At 45.7% G+C, this 23,787-nt stretch overlaps 1 protein-coding gene across 1 annotated transcript in view; it reads right to left on the reverse strand.

Moving 5' to 3' along the window:
- SORBS1 (sorbin and SH3 domain containing 1) overlaps positions 1–23,787 on the reverse strand; it is a gene marked incomplete at both ends in the record, with an annotated part of 113,437 nt that overhangs the window by 32,298 nt on the left and 57,352 nt on the right. Inside the window, 7 exons of the mRNA XM_079711869.1 lie at positions 792–877; positions 1,541–3,010; positions 3,537–3,709; positions 12,459–12,508; positions 16,792–16,893; positions 17,447–17,512; positions 21,463–21,546. Coding sequence (XP_079567995.1) covers positions 792–877; positions 1,541–3,010; positions 3,537–3,709; positions 12,459–12,508; positions 16,792–16,893; positions 17,447–17,512; positions 21,463–21,546 — 2,031 coding nt within the window. The remainder of the gene's footprint in view (positions 1–791; positions 878–1,540; positions 3,011–3,536; positions 3,710–12,458; positions 12,509–16,791; positions 16,894–17,446; positions 17,513–21,462; positions 21,547–23,787) is intronic.

A 23,787-nucleotide genomic window follows, 5' to 3' on the forward strand; every position in this document is an offset into this window, starting at 1 on the left:
TGCCACCAGGTTCAGAGCAATTCTTCCATCTCTTCATTGCAAGAAAACACTCATCAGAGCTCGTTTAAGGTATAGGACCCTTTCTTCCGGGAATGCGAAGTCTAGAAAACACGCCTCATCATAATGCTTCATCACAACAGCAGCTTGTGATTTTGCCCATTTAGCTGATGTGCAGAACTACCTCTTCCTAAATCCCAAGAGAACGCGTTCCTTTCCTGGCCCCCTCAGTCAGATCACTGCAGTACAGAGATTTCAGTAGCTGCAGGACAAGGTCTATATCCTGAAGTTCTGGGGGGGAGAGGGGTTATCAACGTTTATTGGGGTATCTCTCTTCTTCTGAGTTAAAGGCAACTTCTTCAAACTGTTTTTATAAAATGTATCATGGGCATTATTCTTTTTCAGTTTCCTCTTTCTCCTACTGCATATTTCTCAATATGAACTGTGCTTTGTGCCAATAGGGGATGGATTTCCCTGGAGAGTAATAAGGCGGGGGTTAGGGGCAAGGACTCTAGGTTCCCCTTAAGAGGCACTGAATGCAGTGGTGGGCAAGCTCTCTCTGATCCCCCCAGGCAGATTTGGCATTTGGAACTTAGCACCTTGGGGAAAATCAGTCCTGCTCTTTGGAAAAGTGGACTAAAAGAGGAGTGACCGAGCTCATGTCATATAAAAAGTCACCTGTGAAAATCCCCATGTTGGCTTCTAACTGCTAGGCCATGCCACCTCCCTGAATGCCTACTTCCTTCATATTTTTATCTGCACAAGAGCTAAGAGGTTTCAAAGGGGGCGATTACCTCTTTATCATCATGACGTCTTCGAATAAATTCTTCTGTGGACTCCAAGTAATCAGCTGGTATAAAATGCCTTGGTGATTCTGAATCTTCAAAACAATAAAGTAAAGTTAAAACAGGCAAAGATTTAGTGGGAAACCAGATTGGGAAAAGATTTCACCTTTCATCCATGACAAATATCAAGTTTGTACCATCGTTGTCTGGTGGTCAGTATTCAAATTCTGAAGGAAGAAAAACCAAATGCCTTCCCCCTCCCGATTTTTGGATTTACCTGTGAACTAGTTTCATACAAAGAAAACTAATCAGAGGCAAAAGGTGAGCAAAGAGAGGACCGTCTTTGAAAAGTGTCCCTATTAAGAGGCGTGCAGGATCTTACAGGGACACACACTGTACACTCACACACACATACACAGGGCCACCGAGAGAGGCTGCCTCTCAAAAAACCTCAGGGTGAATTGGGATTGGTGTGAACTTCAAGGGGTTCAGGAGTTCAAATGAACACATTTCTCAGATGAGCTAAACGGCCAATTTTTCTTTCGAAACAGAGTTTGGTGGTTAGTCTAAATGACATGGGGGAATCTGTTTTTAAAGAAGTGCAGCCACTATGAGCCATGATTAATTGCCAAGCAAAACAAACAGAAAACAAAGGACGGACCAGAAAATGAGCACCAAGGGCACACGGGAGGAGGAAACAAAGCAAGCAGAGTGGAGAGATGGGTGAGGTGAGACTGGGCGAATACACAGAAGGCCACCTCCGAGGGACGTTCCCAATTCACTTTGGGGGTTGTTGTTCCTGTCCAGGCTGTGGTCTGAGTACAGCAGAGAGTTCCCATTACTAAAGGCCGTCAGGCAGACCTCCGGGGCCGCGGGTCTCTCCTGAGGGGGCTCTGAGATCCGGCTCAGCCTGGCCATGGTGTGCCGGGAAGACAGGCGTCTGGGAACCAAGGGCCTCCCCCCGGAGGGGGACTCGTCCTGATGGGGCTGAGACCCCCTGGGGGGGTCTGGCTTCTGGCCCGAGAAGTCCCCGGGACAAAGCTGTCTGGGGGAATGCTGGAAGGGCTTTTTCAACCGAAAAGGGAGGGGGCTCATTAGGTAGATGTTCCTGAGGAGCGTGCCCTTGTCCCCCCTGGGATCCGGGCGCCAGTCGGGCCGCCGGGAGGTCTGCTGCTGCTCGTGCCTACGGATGGTGGTGAAGCGGGTGTAGGAGGCCGGGCAGGTGCCCTTGCACTTGTTGAGGCGGTGTTTGGGGAAGTCTCCGTGAATGCTGCCGCTGCTGCCCTCTCGGCTGTCGCTGGAGACGTTTGAGCAGCGGTCCAGCTCGTCTGAGCAGGTGGAGAGCGGCTCGGAAGGCACGAGGCCCCTGAAGCCCAAGGTGGGGTCCGCCATCCGGCTACATGCCGGGGAGGTGTAGATGCCCCCAGGGTTCAGCCCGCCCGCCTCCCTGGGCCGGAGCTTGGTTGACTCCAGGAGGGACTCGGCCGAGCGGGCAGAGGTTAGGCCGCTCCGGGCCAGCATGGGCGTGGGGGACTTGCTCAGCCTGCCGGACAGGTCCAGCGACGGCATGGACCGGGACCGCTGAATCAGCTGCTCGAAAGCTGTGATGCGGGAGGAGACGGTGTGCTTGGGGACGTGCTCCGAGCCTTCCTGGCTGGGGCCCAGCTCGCCCCTGGCCAACGCCAGGCCGCTCCTCTCGAAGTGGGAGGCAAGATCCCGCACACTGGAGGAGGAGACGGACCCCAGGAAGAGGCCGGCCCGGTTGATCTGGTGCATATCTCGGTAGAGCATGGTGAACTGCGGGCCAGCCTTCCTCAAGAGTGGGCAGGGCCTCCTGGTGCTGGTGCTGTACTCCTGCAGGCTCATGGTGCTGCTCGACCTGCCGTCGTAGTCCCGCCGGGAGCGCACGAGCAGGTTCTCCGCGCTGCCCCCCACTTGCAGGGGGAGGCCTCTTTTGGAATCATTCAGAGGAACCGAGACACAAAGGTTCTCACAGCTCTGAGCCTTTTCTGATGGCAACAGCACGCTCTTCTGATCCTGCAAAAGAGCGCTGGGAGCAGAGAGCCTGGGTTTGAATTTGGAGGGGAGGATTTCCGAGATGCAGGCTTTCGCAGCGGACAGGGGTTTCTTGTGTTTACACCCGGGGCCTAACGCACTGCTAGTGTGAACCGCTCGGCTATGAACTGAAGATGAAGAAATCATGTGAGCATTCCCACCTTTATGATCCACTGGAAAGCATGCAGAATAAAATAAACAGACCCATTAGGTTAAAGCTGGAAGCTGCTACAAAAAAAAAAAAAAAAGGAGAGGTAACATGCTCATTTGTCATAAGGGGTTTTTTGTTTTTTTGTTTTAATTTCCAGTCGATGTCCGGAAGCAAAATAATCTGTGCTGCAAAGCAGGTGCAAAGATGCAAAGAGAAATGGCTACCCTGCTAGAGTTAGGAAAAGCTCAGCTAATTTCTAAGAAAAGGGAATCAGAACAAAAAAGAGAGAGATGCTTCAAGGAGAGCAAGGTTGGGGTTCAAAGGAAGGGAAACTATTCATACCAGAAAGAAAAATGGCCGGTGAGAAACTAGGGGAGGGGACTAGGAGGGCTCAGTGGCCTGGAAATGGATCTCAACAAGTCAAAACTTATCCCAGTAGCTGGAGGTTCACCCTCACTGCCATCACCCCAGGAATGGGTGTGGATGGGCGAGAGATATCCTGATAGCCGTGTGGATGGGCGAGAGGCCTGCAGGCTTCGCCCAGTTACCTTTAGTTGAGGCCGAGCTGGATGGCCTCTTGAGCCCACTCAGGCCCTGGAGAGGGATATCTCCTCCTTCCAAGACGCTTTTATAAATCTGCCTCTCATTCTCCAGGCTGGTAGGATCCCCGGGAGCCCCATCTGATTCCCTCTTCACCGCGTGGAAGTTGGTAGAATATACACTGAGAACAATGAAATTTTAAAAGAGAGAAGAAAAAAAAAGAGAGAGTAGGATTTAGTGTTTTTAACAGTTTTCTAAAAAGCACATTAGCAGCTGAGGACAAGGAAACACACTTCCTGGCATCCCAGCCAAGCACCGTCCCTTCTAAAGGGCATTCTTAGTTAGACACAGAGCTCTACAGACAAGGCAGGCCCACAGATGCCCCGGAATGCTCAGGAATCGTGTCTAAACAGCAAGGTGCTCTATTTGAGATGACTGCCTTGTGTTTTAAAAGAATAACTCTGAGAAACACTGCCTGGGGATGGAGGGCAGGAGCGGGGCCAGACAGGAGGAGGTTCTGGGGGCCCAGTGGTTGCACACAAATGGGACAGTCGAGGACATGAGTGGAGCTTCTGACATGTTGCCAGCCAGAGTTGGCCATTTCAAGTCCACCACCTGGATTATTTTTCTGGGTTGTTCCTCACAAGTGCTTTGACCAATGGAGCATTAAAATCAACAGTGAAAAGAGGTGGCCCAGCTGCCTTGGGTCTCCAGGAAAATCAGCCCCCAGGTGCAACCGGAAGCTGGGATTCTATGTATTCTTATCCCATCCACTGCTTTCAAAGTTTGTATTCAGCACCTTATGACATGTATTATGAGTAAAACTATTGCTTGTTTATACCCTTCATTTATTTTTATCTTGTTGAAAGTCTAGGTATTTTTGCAAGTTACCACAAATCCTTTTTGGAATGAGGTGGGGCACAGAAAAAATTAAGAGCGCCGGGCTTCCCTGGTGGCGCAGTGGTTGAGAGTCCACCTGCCAATGCAGGGGACACGGGTTCGTGCCCCGGTCCGGGAGGATCCCACATGCCGCGGAGCGGCTGGGCCCGTGAGCCATGGCTGCTGAGCCTGCGCGCCTGGAGCCTGTGCTCCGCAAGGGGAGAGGCCACAACAGTGGGAGGCCCGCGTACCGCAAAAAAAAAAAAAATTAAGAGCGCCTACTCGCTGGACCCTCCCCCACCAACACACTGACATGTGGGCACGCTCACACGCACATGCACACACACTCAGATCAGTGATGACCCCTTTTCCACAAAAGCACTCAGGCTCCTGCTAGGCTGCTTTTCAGTTCTACCAAATTCCATCTACCGGTATCAATATGGAATTTTTCCAGCTCTAAAGATGTAAACAGCTTGATGAAATTACTTCATCCCAATATTTATTATGAATATTATCAAGTGGAAAGAAAAGTTTAAGGAATTACAACAGTGAACACCCATATACCACCCCCAACCTAGATTCTACAAGGAACGCTGGGCTGCATTTGCTTCCTCATACATCTGTCCGTCTCTTTCCTTCTATCCATGCATCACCATACAATCATTTTTATACTTCCTGCAGACTCTGGGGACCCAGAGTTACACACAATGACGGCAACAGCAGCCATACACCATGCTTGGTGAGATGGCCTATGTGCGGGGCACTGTGCTAAGTGCCCGATGATCATTCTCTCTTTAATTCCCATGAACAGTCCTACTTTCCCCATTTTCAGATGAGGACGAGGCACTGGAAGAGTCAGGCACTCATCAAAGCTGGCAGTCAGTGGACAGGCCACGCTGGAACTTGAACCTTGGCATCGGGCACCACAGACGGTACTCTCGGCCATTCTAACATTTCCCTACCACCTATAGGAGGTGGCACCTTCCAAGAGCCCAGGCTTGCACATCACGGGGAAACAGGGCTTCAGAATGCTAGAGCTCCGTGTGCGTCATCACTGCTGAGTGCCACCTGCCACGAATGCACCCCCGGGACAAGTGTATCCAGAGCCAGGAGTCAGAAGTGGAAAAGAGGTGGAAATTCTGTGGGAGGACAGGCAATGTCTCCACCTCAAAATGGAGCAATTCCATTGCTTCCAGCACTGGTAACACCCCCTCCCAGTCACCACCACTTCCTGGGCCCTTGCCATGTGCCCACCACTGCTTTAAGGGCTTCACGTGCTCTATTCAGGGGACTGCCAGGCTATCAGGGCTCTCCCAGGCCCCTCCTCATTATCTCTGGCCTAGGTCAGGGGGTCAAATCTCTTCCCCTTTCCTCGGCCAAGACAGGAGAACATTATTGGGAATCTAAGGGGAAAGAAAACCAACCCTGAAAGCTGAGAAGAAAAAGCATGTGAATGATGGGAATTCCCTGGTGGTCCAGTGGTTAGGATTCCACACTTTCACTGCCGAGGACATGGGTTCAATCCCTGCTCAGAGAAGATCCTGTGAGCCCAGCGGCATGGCCAAAAAAAAAAAAGGCATGTGAATGAAGTGAGTCTACATGCAGCCCTCCAGGGTTCGTGTCTCAGAGAGAGGCCTCTGGAAAGGTCGGGATGGGGGAAACACTCTTCATTTGCAGGCGCCCACTAGACTATCTCGGCCACGAGTATACTCAATAAATATCTGTGGAATGAATAAAAGGTCACATTTTCTGAAAGTAAAAATTGGCACATATGATCTGATTAAGGATATGCTTTAATTTGCGAAATTGTGTATTTAGAAATTCTTTTACAAGTATAAGGATTATATCACATTCACTGAGGGCTCTTAGCTCCTGAAATCAGTGACCATGGAGTCATCAGAGGGGTGGAAAGAGAAAAACTACAGGCTGAGCTCAGGCTGGCTGTCCTTACTGGTGCCTGCGTGGTCCCTGCTGGGAGGTGCCCACTCTCACCCGCAGGCTCTGGGACAATGGCTGCACCCATGGTGCTTCTGGCTCTCCTGCTTTTGCCTGCAGGTGGCGTTCACCGACGCCACCCAGGTTCTGATTAATAAAAACCGTCACCTCTTGCTAGAGAGCTGAAGGACCCCTAAATGTGACTTGCAAGGTTGTGGCACTATCTGCCAATTTAAATAAATGTAAGCTCTTCTGAACTGGCTTTAAGTTTGAATTTCACAATGAAAAACAAATCTGCCCCTTTTCTAAATTTCCCCTTCACAGTCCATCCTCTTCTTTTTGGTTGCATTTTCTGATTTTGTCCTTCAGTTTAACCACGTTTCTCCTTTTTTGTACAAACTCAACTAAGATCCATGCATAGATGTCCTTGAGGCTCACCGACCAACAGCCTTTTTGGGAGGGGACAGTCTCTAAAGCCCTGCTCACCTTGGTCTGGGGTTACCAGATCTCCCTCGGCACTGGGGGAGTGCCTGACGGCAGTTTCTATTCTGCTGTCCTTCCCCTTGAATTGCCTCAGCCTCAGTCAGAACCTCCCACCCAATCCCCCCTAGTTCCTCCTCACTTTGTTTGGTGCTGACTCTCGGTGGTAACCAGCTGCCTGACCCGATACCGCCTCTACTGCACCAGCTGTCAGAACCTCCCTCCCTCCCGCCACTACCCCACCTCTGGCTTCACTCCACCTGTTATCACCATTTTTTTCCTGCTTCCCCACCAGAACAACAAACCAGCACTCAGGAAACCTCTTAGAATGGATTTGCTCTAGCCAATTGTTTTCTTTCTGATACCAAAGCCAACATGATTTTTCCACATGTGTAACACTTTGCAACTGAGGGGCTCCTTGTCTCAAAACAGCATCTAAAAGCTCTTGACCAATGTTTTTAAATATATCATCTCCATCAGACCTCCTAATGTTGGAAAGACGTATCATTTGTCCCACTGTCCCCAAAACCGAGGACCAGAGGGGTGAAGGCATTTGCAGAAGGTCCCAGAGTTCCTGGATCTTTGCTGGGTTCAAACAGATCAGAGAAGATGGGAAAATGAGCCACGCTGATGGAGAAAAGCCCGATCAGGACTAGCAGCCACCGACTGCTTCACAAAACAAGTCAAATTCAGAAGCTCAGCCCTCAGTAGCTTGAGCTGAGCTGTTTTCGGCTTGGAAAGAGCAAGCCGGGGTGGGGGACACTGCGGAGAACTCACCCTCTGGCTGAGATGCAGGGCTGGCTGCTGAATTTCAAGAGGGATTCAATAAAAACACACTCATTGAAAGGATAAAGTGAGAGAAGAGAGCAATCGTCTTAGGCTCAACTGTTTGAATCATGCTACCAGGACGGCTCTGGAGGAGACAGGCAGGGTCCTGGCAGGCTGTGATTCCAGCCCAGCCCCAACGAGGAATGTGATTGCTGAGGCAAACCCACTATGTTTAAAAACTTGGAAACAATCTGGTTCTCTCAGCCTCAATTTCTTTCATCTGCAAAACTAAAAGGTGCAAATAGACTGTCCATGAAATCCACGCTCAAATCTGTAATCTATGTAGACCTTTCTTTTGAGTTCCAGACACAGACATTGAACTGCCTTCTAGACATCCTCACCTACATGGTCCTCAGGCATCTTAAACCCAACCTGTCCCAAACCAACCCCAGCCCTGTTCCTCTGCCTTCCTTCACCCAAGCCAGAAAGCCGGGGGAATCAACCCCCTTCTCCCTCCCCTTGCTCCCCAGACCTAAGCAGTCACCAGGTCCTGCTTACTCCCTGCCCTCGACACAGCTCACATCAATCCTTCTGCTCTCTCCCTCCAGGACTGCTCACGACCACTCGTCTGTACCTCTGCAGGAAGCACAGCACCACTCCCCGAGCCTGCAGCCCTGACTCCTTCCAATCATATTTGCAAATCACTGCCAATGATATTTCTAGAGAACATCTCAATTTGTCATTCCACTGCTGATTTTACTCATGCCACAAATATTTACTCAGCACCTACTAAGTGTCAAACACTCTCCTAGGTGGAGATTCAACAGAGGACAAAACAAAAAATTCCAGCCTCATGAATTCACTGTTTAAAACCATTTGGTGTTTTCAGGGAAAAAAAAAGAAAGTAACTGTTTCTAGACTTTGGGGAAGGGAGTCTAGACTATCTTAAAGCCTTTTGTACTGCATGAAAAAATTTTTTGTATTTATAATGTAATGCCACTGTCATTCACTTTTTATTTGCTGCTGCTCTGTAAAACCTTTCTTTCATTCTCCCCAAAACAGAGGTGCTCACTCCTTCTTGGGTCCCATCATTGAATTTACCACACTGCATTCTGATTGTCATGTACAAGTGTGTAATTTCCCAATGACATTCTGAGCCCCTTGAGGCCAGGCAGTTTATCTTATGAATCACTGTATGCCTGGTGTCTAGCACTGTTGTTCACCAAATACATATTAGCGGAAAAAATGATTTTATGAAATTACATGCCTACAAGCACACAGATTTCTGACATTTTTAAGGCCCAGGGGAGTCTCTAATCTTTCATGTAGCTCTTCAGGTAATGATTTGTGTTTTGATCTTACGTTGGATTAAGGGAAATAATGTTTTCTCTAGTGGACCATCACCATTTAGGAAAGAGCAGCTTGTTCTTGCGTGCCACCTGCTGGCCAAATAGAGTAAAGCTCTTTGGTTAGGCAAAAAAATGTATTCGTGCCAATCAATGCCGAAATGATAAGTCATGATGAAAATACACCGCTGACTTATAGATCTGATGACTCCAGGGAATTAAATTCAAAATGGGACATACACTGTGATTACAAGTATGAAAGATATATTTTTTGAGAGGAAGGACTGATGTTGTATTAGGATACTGGGGCTATGGGTGAATTTCTTCCTTTCTCTTCCCAGGTTCTTCTAATACTGTGATATGGAATCATGCTAATAAAATGCTAAACTGCAGTCTGCTCAAGATGTGAAAGTAGATTTAAGGCAACACCATCACTTCTCCAGTGACCACAGAGTTTTTGATCCTGGGCTATCGGTGACTCCTCTTTCTTCAGCCCTTGGGTTAAGTCAAGCCTTGCCAACGTTTCTTTCACGTTTCGTGTCCATGCAGTGAAAGGGGCCAGATTCAGTTCACAAGCAGCCTGCCTCAGTGCTAAGCAAGTTGGATTCTAGTTAATTAAGATTCACAGATGCGTTCATTTATTCAACAAACACTTACTGTGCATTTTCATATGTATCAGGCACTGCACTTATGTTGACTCTTCACCAATTCCAAATACGGAAAAACCTAACTCATTTGAACAAACTGGGAGAAAACCAAGCCTGAATGACTGAAAAATCCCCACATGGAAGAACAGCAGGAGGGAAAAGCTCATCTATTCCTGTCAAGTGTTTCATGAGAGCTGGGCTATGGCTGAAAAACAGAGGTCTCTGGACCTATTTCCATGATACAAATACAGTGCTTGGTAAATTAACACATCAAATATCTATGTACACCCGTACTCAGAGTGTCTGAAAGCAATCTGCTCTTTTAAAAAGTCTGCATGAGTCCCCCTCAATCCTGCTAACACACTATTACACAAATGGTTATGTTGTTTTTTTAACCACTCAGAACAGTAAACCCTAGCATGCCTTTGGTTAATTTATTACCCAGTTTTGAATCGGTACCGGTGCAGGTGAGAGTTTACTGCTGCCACCAGCAGATCTTGGCAGTCTCCTGGCCTAGAACGTCATTGCTCCTACTCTGGTGGTAGTTCTGCCACACACAGTTGTGGAACCTGGGCACACACTACCTTTCTGTGCTTGTTTCCTCACCTATAAAATGGGGATAAAAAATAACGCCTGGGGCTTCCCTGGTGGCGCAGAGGTTGAGAGTCCGCCTGCCGATGCAGGGGACGCGGGTTCGTGCCCCGGTCTGGGAGGATCCCACGTGCCGCGGAGCGGCTGGGCCCGTGAGCTATGGCCGCTGAGCCTGCGCGTCCGGAGCCTGTGCTCCGCAACGGGAAAGGCCACAACAGTGAGAGGCCCACATACCACAAAAAAAAAAAAAAAAAAAAAAAAAAAAAAAAAAAAAATAATAACGCCTGATCCTGAAATGTTGAGGACTAAATCAGGTAAAGTATATACGATGCTAAGCACAGGGCCTGGCACGTAGTAAATGCTCAATCAGTCGTTAAAATTATCATTTCATTCAAGACCTGCACTCTTAACTCTGATATCCTGTGGGAGCTGCCTTCTGAATACTTTTAACCCCTACAATCTATTTCATTCAGTTGCCACATTGCCTTTTTATTTACTAACTTTTTTTTTTTGGTTTGTTTGTTTTTGTGTGTTTTGCCCCTGAAACTATTAGGGGACTGCATCTTACGCTCCTATTAGAATACCCAGCATAAGGACTTCCCTGATGGCGCAGTGGTTAAGAACCCGCCTGCCAATGCAGGGGACACAGGTTCGAGTCCTAGTCCAGGAAGATCCCACATGCTACAGAGCAACTAAGCCCGTGTGCCACAACTACTGAGCCCTCGTGCCACAACTGCTGAAACCCACGTGCCTAGAGCCCGTGCTCTGCAACGAGAAGCCACCACAAGGAGAAGCCTGCGCACTGCGACGAAGAGTAGCCCCCTCTCGCCACAACTTGAGAAAGGACGCACACAGCAACGAAGACCCAACACAGCCAAAAATAAATAAATAAATTTATATTAAAAAAAAAAAAGAATACGCAGCATAGTGCCTTATATCTGGTAGAAATTCACTCAGCCAGCCGCTGGAAGAAATTTTTCACCAAAATACCCTAATCCCAGCTCATTGACTTTCAAATGAAACTACTCTTGCAAAATGCCTTCTTTGGCAAGATACGATAGGTTGGATATGCCCAAGTGACCATAATATTTGCCCCCATAAACTCAGCATTCAGACCAAGTCAGGCTTCTGTTTGAAGAGGTGAACTTTGCTCATTGTGGACTTACCCATTCCAAATGGAACAGGTAATAATGTGCCTTTCCTCCTTGTCATATTTCAAAGAATGAGATACAGATGGTGATATAATGGTGATGAGATGAGAAGCTGCTCCTACCAGAACAGCTCCCAAATCTATAGGGTGCACCAGGCAATATGGAGATGCAGTCCTTGCCCTCATGGAGTTCATAATTTATTATAGTTATAAAAATACAAGAGCATAGGGCTTCCCTGGTGGCGCAGTGGTTGGGAGTCCACCTGCCGATGCAGGGGACACGGGTTTGTGCCCCGGTCCGGGAGGATCCCACATGCCGCAGAGCGGCTGGGCCCGTGAGCCATGGCCGCTGAGCCTGCGCGTCCGGAGCCTGTGCTCCGCAATGGGAGGGGCCGCAACAGTGAGAGGCCCGCGTACCGCAAAAAAAAAACAAAACAAGAGCATAAGTCGGGTAGACAGCAACAGAAGTAAGTGCCGTAAGAGGTACTAATGTGAGACTGGGTATAGGAAGGATCCGTTAGGGCCCATTTATACAAGCTAAAGTGCTGGCTATTCACCATGTTTGTCAGGGTAGGGAGCAGCACGGAAGCATTTTCGGCTGGGATAACAGCTGCAGAGTGAAGTACAAAGACAGGTAACCTAGGAGAGGACCTGGGATGGTTTGGGGACGGGAAAGGAGTCTGGTGGTCACCCCATGAAGAAGTGCGTGGGGTGTGCATTCATCACTCAGGCAGAATTCTAAGAATTGGTATGGGGAAATAAACCAAGATCTCTGAGAATCAGACAAGTTAGCCCCCTCTTGGCCCCATCTTTCCTCGTGATAGGTCCAGCCTGAGGACCTCACCCCACTCCCGCCTTTATACCAGATGTGGTCTTAGTCACCCACTCCGTTCCCCCAAAGATCAGCACACATTCTAAAGGTGAAGATGCCAACACAGGGCAAAGCTTATCAAAGGTAATATGAATCAACACAAAATTAATTTGGAAAAGGAGGAAAAAAATAATTTGAAGACGATAGTTGCTCACCAAACTGTACATCATTCAAATCCACTAGACTGATAACAAAATACAACACAAGCCTCTTCCCGTTTCTGATATTTAATACATCAAGCCACGTAAACAGTGATAACTTACTATCCAGGAGGCTCTGAAGAAATTTCCGGAGTGGGGCTGACTGCTGAGCTCTGTAAATGTCAAAAAAAAAAAAAAAAAAAAGAATGTAGATGACTTACTTCGACTCAGATATTTCAAGCCAAGGGGAAAACGAGAGAAGTCCTTTTCCTTTCCTAATTTAGATAAAGCCCTCTGGGAGATGGGGAGCTTGGCTGGAAAGGTCTCAGTGCTGGCGGAAGGTGGTGCTCTTTCTCTAGAAGGAGGATTTCTGGGCTTCTGCCTCCCAGTGGCTGCAACCAGGGCTCTCTGGGTGGGTCGGGAGACGCCCCACTCCTTACATTTATCTCCAGTCGCAGGCCCACTGGAAAGATGGCCCACCGCTTGGCAACAGGCACTAGTGACATGGCCAGCACCCTCCAGCAGCTTATCCCCCACCCTCGGAGCCCCTGCCAAGCCCACCAGACTCCTTCATGCACCCACATGCCTCAACCAGAGTGTCACCCAGCACTTCAGGTACAGAACATACAAAAATGCATTTTACGGTGCTTTGTGTCCACCTAAGCGGGTGGGATAGGGAGGGTGGGAGGGAGACACAAGAGGGAGGGGATATGGGGATATATGTATACATATAGCTGATTCACTTTGTGATACAGCAGAAACTAACACAACATCGTAAAGCAATTATACTCCAATAAAGATGTTTTTAAAAAAATGCATTTTAAAAGACTGTACTTTTAGGTCATTTATTTACCCCTGCAGATTGAGAAGTGTGGAAATGGGGAGAAATGCAGTTTCACAAAACCTATTAATCACCATTTCAGCGTGACGGGAGGGAACATGTTATCAAATTACAGGCCCCTATGCACAAGGAAGAAAACCAAGAGTCTATGCAGAGAAAAAGCAGCATAATTACAGAGTCCAGGGTTTCTATTGTCTTGGAGAAAGAAAGGCAAAGGGTTCAATATATTTGTTTTTAAAAATAATGTGTTAGTTGAATACATCAACATGAAAGTTAACATTTAAAGATGCTCCTGGGAATTCCCCGGCCATCTGGTAGTTAAGACTCTGCACTTCCACTGCCGGGGGCACGGGTTCGATCCCTGGTCGGGGAATTAAGATCCCGCAAGCCACACAGCATGACCAAAACCAAAAGCTCCTACCTCTATTAACAACCACTTCAAGGAAAACAAGCTCTGTGGAGGAGGAGAGGTACTTGGGGAAAGGAGAGAAAGAAAAACACCAGGAGAAGGAAAAGGAAGAGATTGGGAGAGAGGGAGGATGACGGCAGGGGAGGCAGCCTCCGTCAGGGGCTCACCCCCGGCCCTCCTCTGCCCTCCACCCCCACTACTCCCGAGAAGGCACTGCTCTCACCTCCGCACCCATCCTTCCAGCCCCTTTGCCTGCACTGGTCTCCCAGCCTAGGCACCTGCCCCGCTCTGGGTCTCCATCTTGGAAGAACTTCTGCACAACCCTGCTGAGTCCTCTGGAAACATTCCCCTTCCTTCCTTCCACAAGCACATGTTGCCAATCAGTGCTGTACCCCTGGGGGCTCCCCTGATTCTTCACCACATGCTCTACCTCTCATCAACTACTTACCCAGCAACCTCCGAAGTTTTTAGAAGCCTCTTGGTTACCAAATGCACTGACCTTCCCTCAGAGTCTATTTCTGGGGGACCCCTCGGGCAACTCTCATACTTGCTCCACCTCTCACGTTTCCTCCTCACTCTGGTTTTCTCTGACCTGTTTCCTCCTCCTGTTCTGTGTCATCCAACATCCCGACGGGTAGCTGCCTGTCTCCCATCCTTTCTCTCTGCTTGACTCTCTCTTCGATCTGTAATCTACTCCCAGGGTGGGTGTCTCCACCTGCTCCCAGGGCTTCAACCATCACTTCTCTTCAGGTGACTCGGATTGACTTTCGATGTCCCTGCCTCTCGCGAGACCTAGTTTTCTATTTCCAACTGTGTACTGGATATTCCCTATATGATACCAAACAAACACCTCGAAAATAAACTACCTAAAACCACCTCCTTCATCTTACCTCTGCACTGATTTTCTCCCCACCTTTCTTATGTGACATACTGATGTCCCCATTCTTCCAGGTTCCTGGCCAAAACCCTACAGTTGTCTGTGTCTCCATCCCATTCCCCAATTCTTTGTTCTTCACACCAATTAGTTAAAATGTCCCACTGCAATTTCCTCTGTGATTTCACATCTACCCTCATCCCTTCATGCTGGTGCCACTGGAGTACTCACCCCTACATGCCTGGACTGCTGCAGTAGCCTCCTTGCCCTCTCAACCTCCAACTGGAGGTTATCCCTTCAGTTCAACCTCTCTAGAGCAAGGACACTAACCTTCCTAAAACACTAGTCCTGAATTACATCACTGACTTGAGGGCAAAATCAACCATCTTTTTAACCATATTTTTGGAGTCTCTACAACCCAGGGTCAACCCTCTTTTCCCAAACCTGCCTTCCACTATTATCACCCCCAATTTTCTATTACAGATGAATTCATCTACTTTATTCCTGAATCCATCCAAAACACGTTCACTTTTGTGCTCTCCACCATGCCTCAAATGGATGGCCCCCACTTTCGCCATGTACCTATACTCCATCAATCCCTTAAGATCTTGGCCAACTCCTGAGAAGCCTTCCCTGATTTCCTGGAAGATTTCCCCCTCTTCTGAGCACTCAGAGGCTGTAGCATTCATTTAGCTCTTACCAGGCATTGCTATGTACTGCTGGAGATCTTTTATTTATGAGTGTGACTAAGCTTTCATGTTCTTGAAGGCAAAGTCCACTCTTCTGCTGATTTAGAACCTCCCTCAGCACGTCACACACACGTTAGGGACTACGGGGAATGCATAACTGAACCAATGTCAAGATGACTCATTCATGCATCAGACACCTCTTCGGGCCCACCTAGCCCCAGGCAGGGTTGTAGGTACTGGATGCCATCTCTGCCCCAAGGAGGCTGCAGTTACTGCAGTAGTTCTCTAGCTGCTGTTCACCCTGCCACATGTCACAGAACCACTCTTATTACAGTACTTTGGAAAAAGTGCCTGCTGATTCACTTCGGGCTCCCCTCCGGCCCCCCAGCTCACTTCAGGACTTACCTGCAGCCACAGTTCTCCTTTAGACCCAGCTCAGACCTCCATTCCCACAGCAGCTACAGCTGGTGCCAGTCTCCGCCCTGGTTGGAGACTCAGCTCCCCACTATGCCCACCCCGTCACGCATCTGCCTGACTGTATGCCCTGTCGCTCACCTTCTGTGCTCCCCTGGGCCTAACCGCTGGTCCTGCTGGATGCCTCATCCTGCGGTGACTCTGAATTCCTAAACCCTAACTCCCCTGGATCTGCTTGCGGTGCTTGGCTTCTGCCCCTCTTATCCCAGGCATCCCTGGCTGCGGCCATAATCACCTGCTTTGAGCCTCTGGCTCTACATGACTTCGTACCCAAGTCACACACACTGGCGGCCTGACCCTCCTTGTCTCAGTTCTGCTTAAGAATAATATGGTCCAGTAGCATTTTCCATTTATCCTGCCACAGTCTGTGGACGTCCTAGCCTCTTCAGCAGTGTACGCATTCCTTTTTTATTTTCTATAAAGATACCCTTTCCTTGTAAGCATCTCCTTTGTTTTGTCAGGGAACCCTGGGGGTAGTTCTCCAAACATTTGGTATTTTTCTTCGCCTTGGGAGCCCATTTACCCTGGACTCTCTCTCTTTCTGACATATCCTTTAATAAACCACATTGGGACATAGCTCCCTTTAAAAATATCAATGTAGGCAGAGTTTCAAACGCTTGTGGCCAGGTTGTCTGGCCTCCGGAGTGCATTTTTTCATTAAGAACTTTCTGACATTTCAAGTTACAAATACTACTATTCTGACAGTGCCTTGCACGCAAGAGGCACTCGAATCACAGCCGCTGTGTTTTTGAAAGTGATCTCTGAGGTTGGTATCTCCCAGGGCTGCAAAAAAGACACGGAAGTTGCCCAGAAAAGGCTCCCTGAAAATTCAGAGAAGGTATACACACAAGGGGGCAGAAGGGGAGTTAAAAGGGTGACCCCTTGAAAGCAGAGAAAGAGGATGGTAAGCGGGGTAGGGGGGGAGCAGTTAAATCACCAGCCACCCTGCATATATATTTGAAAAATCCCGTTTAAGGAAGATGCCAAGCTCAAAAGAAATCCAAACAAAAATTAAGTTGGGGGTCAGGGGTGATCTAAAACAGGAGTCAGAAAGCCAGGCAGCTTAAAAATGACCAGCATAACCATTCATCACCCCCAACTACATCAAAAACCATAGAACAAAGAAGAAAGCAACGGGAACTGAGGGCACGAGAAAAACTCGGAAATACCTGTGACAGGTTTGCACTGGGTGCTTTATTAAGCGTCTCCGTTTTTTCTAAATCTGCCTCTAACTCTGTTTGGCAGAGGTTGAGATCTTTCTCTAGATTAGTCTGGTTCAAGAAAGAAAAGATGGGAAAGAGGGTTTTAGTTAGGAGGAAAGGCAGACAGCATGGAAGGTTACGTTTGAAAAACGAGTTTGTTTAGTATCATACATTAATAAGGCAAAGATGGCATGACTAAAACACAAGAGCTTACTAGAAATGAGTTAAAGACAGGAAAACAGAGAATGCAACATTAGGCATAGAGAATACAAATCCCGTGGTAATCAGAGCTCCAAAACTCTACTTGCTAGAGAGAGGAACTACACAGACCCCAAAAACCTACCTTTTAGGAAATACCCATTTTCTTATTTTCAGAGTATGGTGACTATGACACATACTATATGTCAGAAGAATAAGCAATTGCTTTAAAAACCTCTACGCATTAGTATAAGTCTTAGAGACTTTGTTAAACTGTTTTATCACCAAGCCAAAAAAAAAAAAAAAAAAAAAGTTACAATCAAGTTAAAAATAAAAGAGGGGGGATTTAATAAAAGAAAAAAGCCCACAACACACGCACACTAGCCAGGCCAGAGCGCACACACACAGCCCACAGTGGAATTACCTTTCTATCCTCTCTAGGAAGGATAGAGCAGTCTCCAGGAGTATAATCCCATATCTTTTTGGGAGGCTGACGGGAAGCAGAGGAGGAAATGAAGAAATGAGCGTAAAGACAAAAAGACAAACATGGAGACCGGCTCAAACCAAGAGGGGCAACACTAGGAAAACTGTCTCAACACAGAAAAGTGAACTAAAAACAAAAGGAGTGGGCACCCTGTCTCCTGAGGCCACCTGGGGACCCCATGGAACTCAGGAGCTGGAAGTGTTAAAGTGGGAGGTTTATTTCTGCATCTCTGTCTCAAGAGTCAATCACTGTTGGATTCTAAATATTGAAAACTTTAAAAAGAACAAAGGAAAAAAAAAGCATTAACGCCAATTTGAACAAAAACAAACATTTAAATTCCTCATTGTTCTTTTCCAACTAAGATGGACACTGAGAGCCTACATTTTGGAAGCTAGTCTTCTCCCCTGTAAAATTCATTGTCTTCATAAATGTGTGAATTTGGAGATCTAACCAAGGGTGGGTACGTGGTGCTAAATGTGCTTCCTGTGGCTTGTGGCAATGAAATCCATGTATGAAACAGGTGTTAAATATTGCACTGTAGAACTAGACAATTTCACTAATTTTTTTAAAATCTCCTTTTACAGTTTAACTAGACTTTGATAATACTGCTGATGGTAGAGTCAAACCTTCCATCTCTCTTAGAAGGCAGAGTTTATACTTTGAATTTAAACAGTGAACTGTAAGGTTATTTTTATTTTCTCCTTTAACTGTTTATGTTAGAATTAGAACTGCATTCCCGAAGTAGAAATCTGCCAAGAGAATTGTTTTAAGCGGGGTCCAGAGGGTAGGACATCTGGAAGTTACAAGCCACTTCTATCTTTGCAACCTCTCTTCCACTAAGTAAACCTTCTGGTTCTGCCCACTTAGACTTGAAATTTCTTACACAATGACCTCTGAGGAGATGAGATCATTAATAACTCCTATCATTCTGTGCAAATTTCATCATAACCAACTCTATGGAAACATTCAAATTAGTTTTACATTTTGCCCTGAGCTTACAGAAATCACATCAATTTCTGTAGAAATTAGGGGGAGAAAAAAGAAGAAAAAGCTGACACTCCAGGCCAAATAAAAAGTAATTGATTTTACAAATGAAACGTAATTGATTCCAAGGTGCCTTCACCAGTAACTCCTGTATGTAATATAAATTGCATATATTCTGCAATTTGTAAAGTAAGTGTCACTGACAATTACCATTCATCTTTAAGCACTTAATACAGTTGGATTGTTCATCTGGGGATGGAGATGTTTTCAAGTCACTGATGGTAGCTCTACTCACTTACTGCAAAAAATAAGACAGTGCTTACAATTAAATTGGTTTTAAATAATCTTCCCCCAAATGGTCCCTGGAGTCTTAAATTAGTTGATATCCTACAACTCATTAGACCTAAAAGGTATTACCGTCAGGAGCTTGCTGAAACTTCAGCTCATTTTGGGTGGCTTTAAGTGAAGGGGCCAAGGAAGAAAGGAGTTCAGGATAAATGTCTAAAGTTCTAGCAGGCTTTACTAGGGGCAAGTGGGTACTAGGTTCATATGGCGTAAAAAGGAGAAACAATGATCCACGTGGTTTGATAGTAGTTTTAATTTCATTCTGCTTCTGAATGACTGAAAAATCTTCCAAAACAACTGCCATGGATTATACTCCTTTTATTTATGTCTCTTGCTCTTTTGTGGCCCAGAGTTGATTGGGGTAGGAGAGAAGTGAAGAAAAAATTTCTCCCCATCACACCTTCCTCCCAAACTCTGGGAGTCATCAACCTGGTTCAACCAGATAACAAGCCCACCCTTAGGATGACTCAGACCATAAGCACCCGTTCACCTCAGTGCTGTTCCTCAGGATATAGGCATTGATTAAGCTATTTTGGCAAGTCTTCAAAAGTATCATCTTCTATTACTTTAAAAGACCTACACAAAAAAGAGGTAGTCCCATTTAAGAAGGACTCTAAGGTCTATGCAAGGAACACTCTGGCTTCAGAGAAAATGACCTTTTGGAAAAGCATCTCTAAGTCTTTAAATAATTAAGAGGCAATTAGGAATACAAATTATAGGAAGGTCCCCGTATGCAAATGGACCGTGTTGTCAACATTTGTCTGGATTGGTTGTGTGGGCTCAGACTACAGTTTCCAGCAGAAACGATGCTAATTCACGGAGCTATTCACGGAGCCTATCTAAATATGTTGTGACTGAAATGCTGTCTACTGCTAATGAAAAGAGTATTATTTACGATGACAGATTTAATAAAACAAACCAATCACAATTAATTAGAAAAAAATGGCTTCATAACTTTTCCTAAAAGTTAATATTTCAGTAAAACTAAAACAGTTATTTGTTATCTGGCAAATGAAGAGATGGCTAGAAATTTGTGGATTCTGAACAGGGTTTCAAAACTCAGTGGCATAGACTCCTTATTATAAACAATTTAAAGCTAATATCTTTTGCTTTCTCTGATGAAAGCATGGCATTATTATTGCGTGTACCAATCATGGTCTTTTTTTTGAGGGGGCAGGGGTACACATTTCTGCAGGTTTTTTTGTGAGATAATTGAGCAGGTTTTAAGAAAAAGAAAAGGAAAAGGGTTAGGATACTGTTAAATCTTTGCATGTGGAAGAGACTGCGTGAGGTAGACTTCATTGATGTGTGAATGGTGGACAGCAGAGAAAACAGGGAGAGAGAGGAGAAGTGAGGGGTGTACCAAAGCTTTGGGGAGGAGACGGTGCAGACTTTGGGTTGGATGCTTCCCTCTCTGGTCATTAGGTGGCGCTGTTCATCCAGGACACCTCGGCTGACGTTAGGTGACAGTGTCAGGGAGGGGACAAAGTGGGAGGAATGCCTGTTCCTACAAGAAGGGGTGTTTGCAAGGCAGGTGCTCCTAACTCAGAAAATGACTGAACATTCAAACAAAGCTCAGCAATTCCAGAGCAACAGTTAAATTTCTCCATCTTCATCTTCATTAAAAAATGTACTACAGAATTTAACATTTTACTGAACTATAAAGTTAATTGCTATCTGCAAATAAAACTATCATTCTAAATCATGGTGATTCAAATGCCGATTCAATGCTTAAAGTCTCATACAAACATCTAATAAAATGTTTTATTTTTTATACACTAAATCCCTCCACCTGTAAATTCTTTTTGCAGCTGTAATAATTAAGACTTTAAAGTAACTGGAGCTTTAAAGTCAGTTTCCAGTCATCTCCAGTGGAAAACTGAGCTCAATTCTCCCTTTGGTTCGATGCTCCTTTGGGTGCAAGTCCAAGAAAATCCTGCTTTAAGTGCCAAAAATCAATTTGTACCAAAGCGAACTCGGACACATCACAGGGAAGCTACAGGCTATTGGGCTGAATACTAAGTTTGCTACAATTCCTAACTCTCATTTCTAATTTTGGGAAATATTATCCTACCTCATAGAAATCATTCCCTAAAAGTCGCCTGTAACAGGATGGCATTCGAGGATCACCTCTGCATAGAGAGGCCCGTTTCCACTTGCGCTGGCACTTCCCTTTCATGTGTGCTTCTAAAATTTCTATTTAAAGCAGTGACAATGCTGGTCTTTCTCAGTGTGTAATGCGTTTTCCTGGTTGTCTTCTTCAGTACACCATGAAGACTTTGGTCAAGGAACTGAACCAAAGGCCGAAATAATGCAATCTACAAGGTGTGTGATATTTGTTGCTAGTGGTGGGAGGTCCTGAAACAAGCAATGACTTAGCCATGTCTTCTGGGGGATTTTCTAGCAAGAAATGCTGTCTAGAGCTCACTGTCCTTTCTTGGTGAAGTAAAGCAATGGAAAGCTCACAGGTTGTAGCGAGAATAGACAATCCCACCACTGACAGCCAACAAGGCTGCTCCCCACTTCCTGAATTCTTTACAAATAGGTCTGATTTTTTTTATCAGCAACAATGCATCAACAGCACTATGAAAACAGGTGTCTATAACCACTGAAGCTATTAAACTTACCGGTTTCCCAAACTCCAATTCCGAAAAGAATTTATACCAAGGTTCATTCTTTAAATCTATCTCTTCTGGGCTTATATCCCGACTCTATAAGGGTTGGTGATAGGGAAATGGAAGAGAGAGAAGGATAACATTATGCAGAGATTACATAGGAACCGGCCAGTAGAGATGCAGTGGTTTCCAGAAATATACAGCACCTGCATTCAACAGCAGCGATCATCCATTTCTTTACTGACATGAGCAAAATCAGGGGAGCTGAAACAGGCGGGAAAGGATGTGTTTATGAAAACAGGCACACTGAGGTAGGGAGCAGTGAGGGAGTCATTCTCTGTCCCAAGGCAGAGGGACGACAGATGGAGAACGCTGCACCACACTGCCGCCTTCCCAACAGATCTGAACATGGGCATGACAGTTTCCCTTGGCAATTGTCGGAGTGGTGGGAGAAAAGAGAGCCCTTATCCCTCTTTACAAAGAGCTATTAGTTAAGAGCAAATAACTTGGGGAACACATCAAACGTTTAGCCATCTATGCCAGATGAGTACAGCAAACACTTTTTATGGGCTAGTACAGTTTTAGTACTTATTTGCAAGGCTGCCTTAAGGTTTTCAAAATAAGCAGCAAATACTGACGCTTTTATAAAAGCCAATTTGTTAATACTGCATCTTTAATGGCACATGAGTAGGTGAGAAACCATGTCCCATACAGAGTAAAGTGAAAGATGATGTAAGTAAAAACAGTAGACACAAGTGAAAAAACATTTTAAACAAGCATCCATGGGGGATGAATACAGACAGAATATACTTTGTGTTCTACGAAATAAACATTAAAGAACTAGGGAAAAAATAAAGCAAGGGAAAAGCTGAACAAGACAGATAACAGAACGATAGGGGGGGAAAAACTTTGGGGTTATGTTACAAAAATAAGTTAGATTTCTCATTTTATACGACTCTAAAAAGTAGTTCACAGACTGATAATATGATTCCATGGGATTTCATGTTTAATCAAATATTTATAAAGTTCTGGTACCTTGCTCTGTGGAAGAGCATGTGTTTCCGGAAATAATTAGTTGGAAAATGAATGCCTGGAAAGCAAATCAGGTTTCCCCTTAATAAACCGGAGATATGGTCACATCAGATAGAAGTGTTAGAGGCTCACGGCTTAATTCCTACGGGTATATACATTTCAAAAAATCTTGATAGTCACAAAAGAGAGAGGTGGTGATATTCTGACAACAATATGAAATAGAAAATGTACATTTTCCACTGTGATTGAAAACATCATAAGAAACTTCACGCCCTCAGGGCCACGACACATGAGGAAGGAAACTGCAGATCCTGTGGACGCATCTCCAAGTGACTCCTTCACAAAGCTGCTCCTCCTGGACACATTTTTCTTAACATTCAGTTAACAGGCCTTTTGTAGCTTATTGAAGTGACTGTAAACTTCCTTAGTGACCTTTACCAATCTCTTCTAAAAATCCCTATAAGAATCTTTACCATTATTTCTACTTTTGCTTTAAATAGAGGAAAATATGGCAGAGGACTTTTCTTCAACAGAAATTAACTGGATAGACGTTAGTTGAAATCAAAGGGAAATATATGTTGAAACAGAGTCTGCCCTCTTGAATCCAGATTAAAACCTCCTCCAACTGTCTTTAGGGGCATAGGGCTTAAACCTTGGAGAATGCGTGTTCCTTCTCAATGGATTTTGCAATTATATAAAATAATGGATTCTGTATTTATTCAGTGAAATGAGGCACAATATCTACAAAGACACCACTATTCAGGAGAGACAGTTTAGACACAGGGACACCCCAGATCCTTGTATGATGGGGTTTCATGAAACCTATTTCATGTTTATTATTTTAAAAGACTATTTATAAATTGCTCTCTGGGAGTAGTTTCTTTTCATTAAAAAAAAAAAAGTATCAACTCTTTCAGGAAACTGCCTGAATGTTTTGCTCCTCAGTCCTGAAAGAATTAACCCATTTTATTGTCAAAGGTTGTTTGCAGATTGTTTTACTGCTGAGGTTAATGCCGGGCTGAGAACTGAGTCAGGAGGTATGTCAACCAGCTTGGACCCAGAGCAGCCAGCCTCAGCTCTCTGAGCTGCCAGAGAGAAAGTTAAAGAGGCAATACCACACAGCATTTGATTCTGCATTTATAACTCCACTACAGATCCAAGTACAGAACAGACAGGCAGAAAACGTCCTTCTGGATGCAGAACAGGCTCTCTGTACTGGCAGGCAAAGCAGATTCCACAAGGCCAGGCTGAGTTCTCTGCTACCGGTGGCTATCTTTTCCCAGCTTGGCAAAATCCTCAGAAAAG

The sequence above is a fragment of the Hyperoodon ampullatus genome (genome assembly GCF_949752795.1).
Source record: "Hyperoodon ampullatus genome assembly, chromosome: 1".
Classification (NCBI taxonomy): domain Eukaryota; kingdom Metazoa; phylum Chordata; class Mammalia; order Artiodactyla; family Ziphiidae; genus Hyperoodon; species Hyperoodon ampullatus.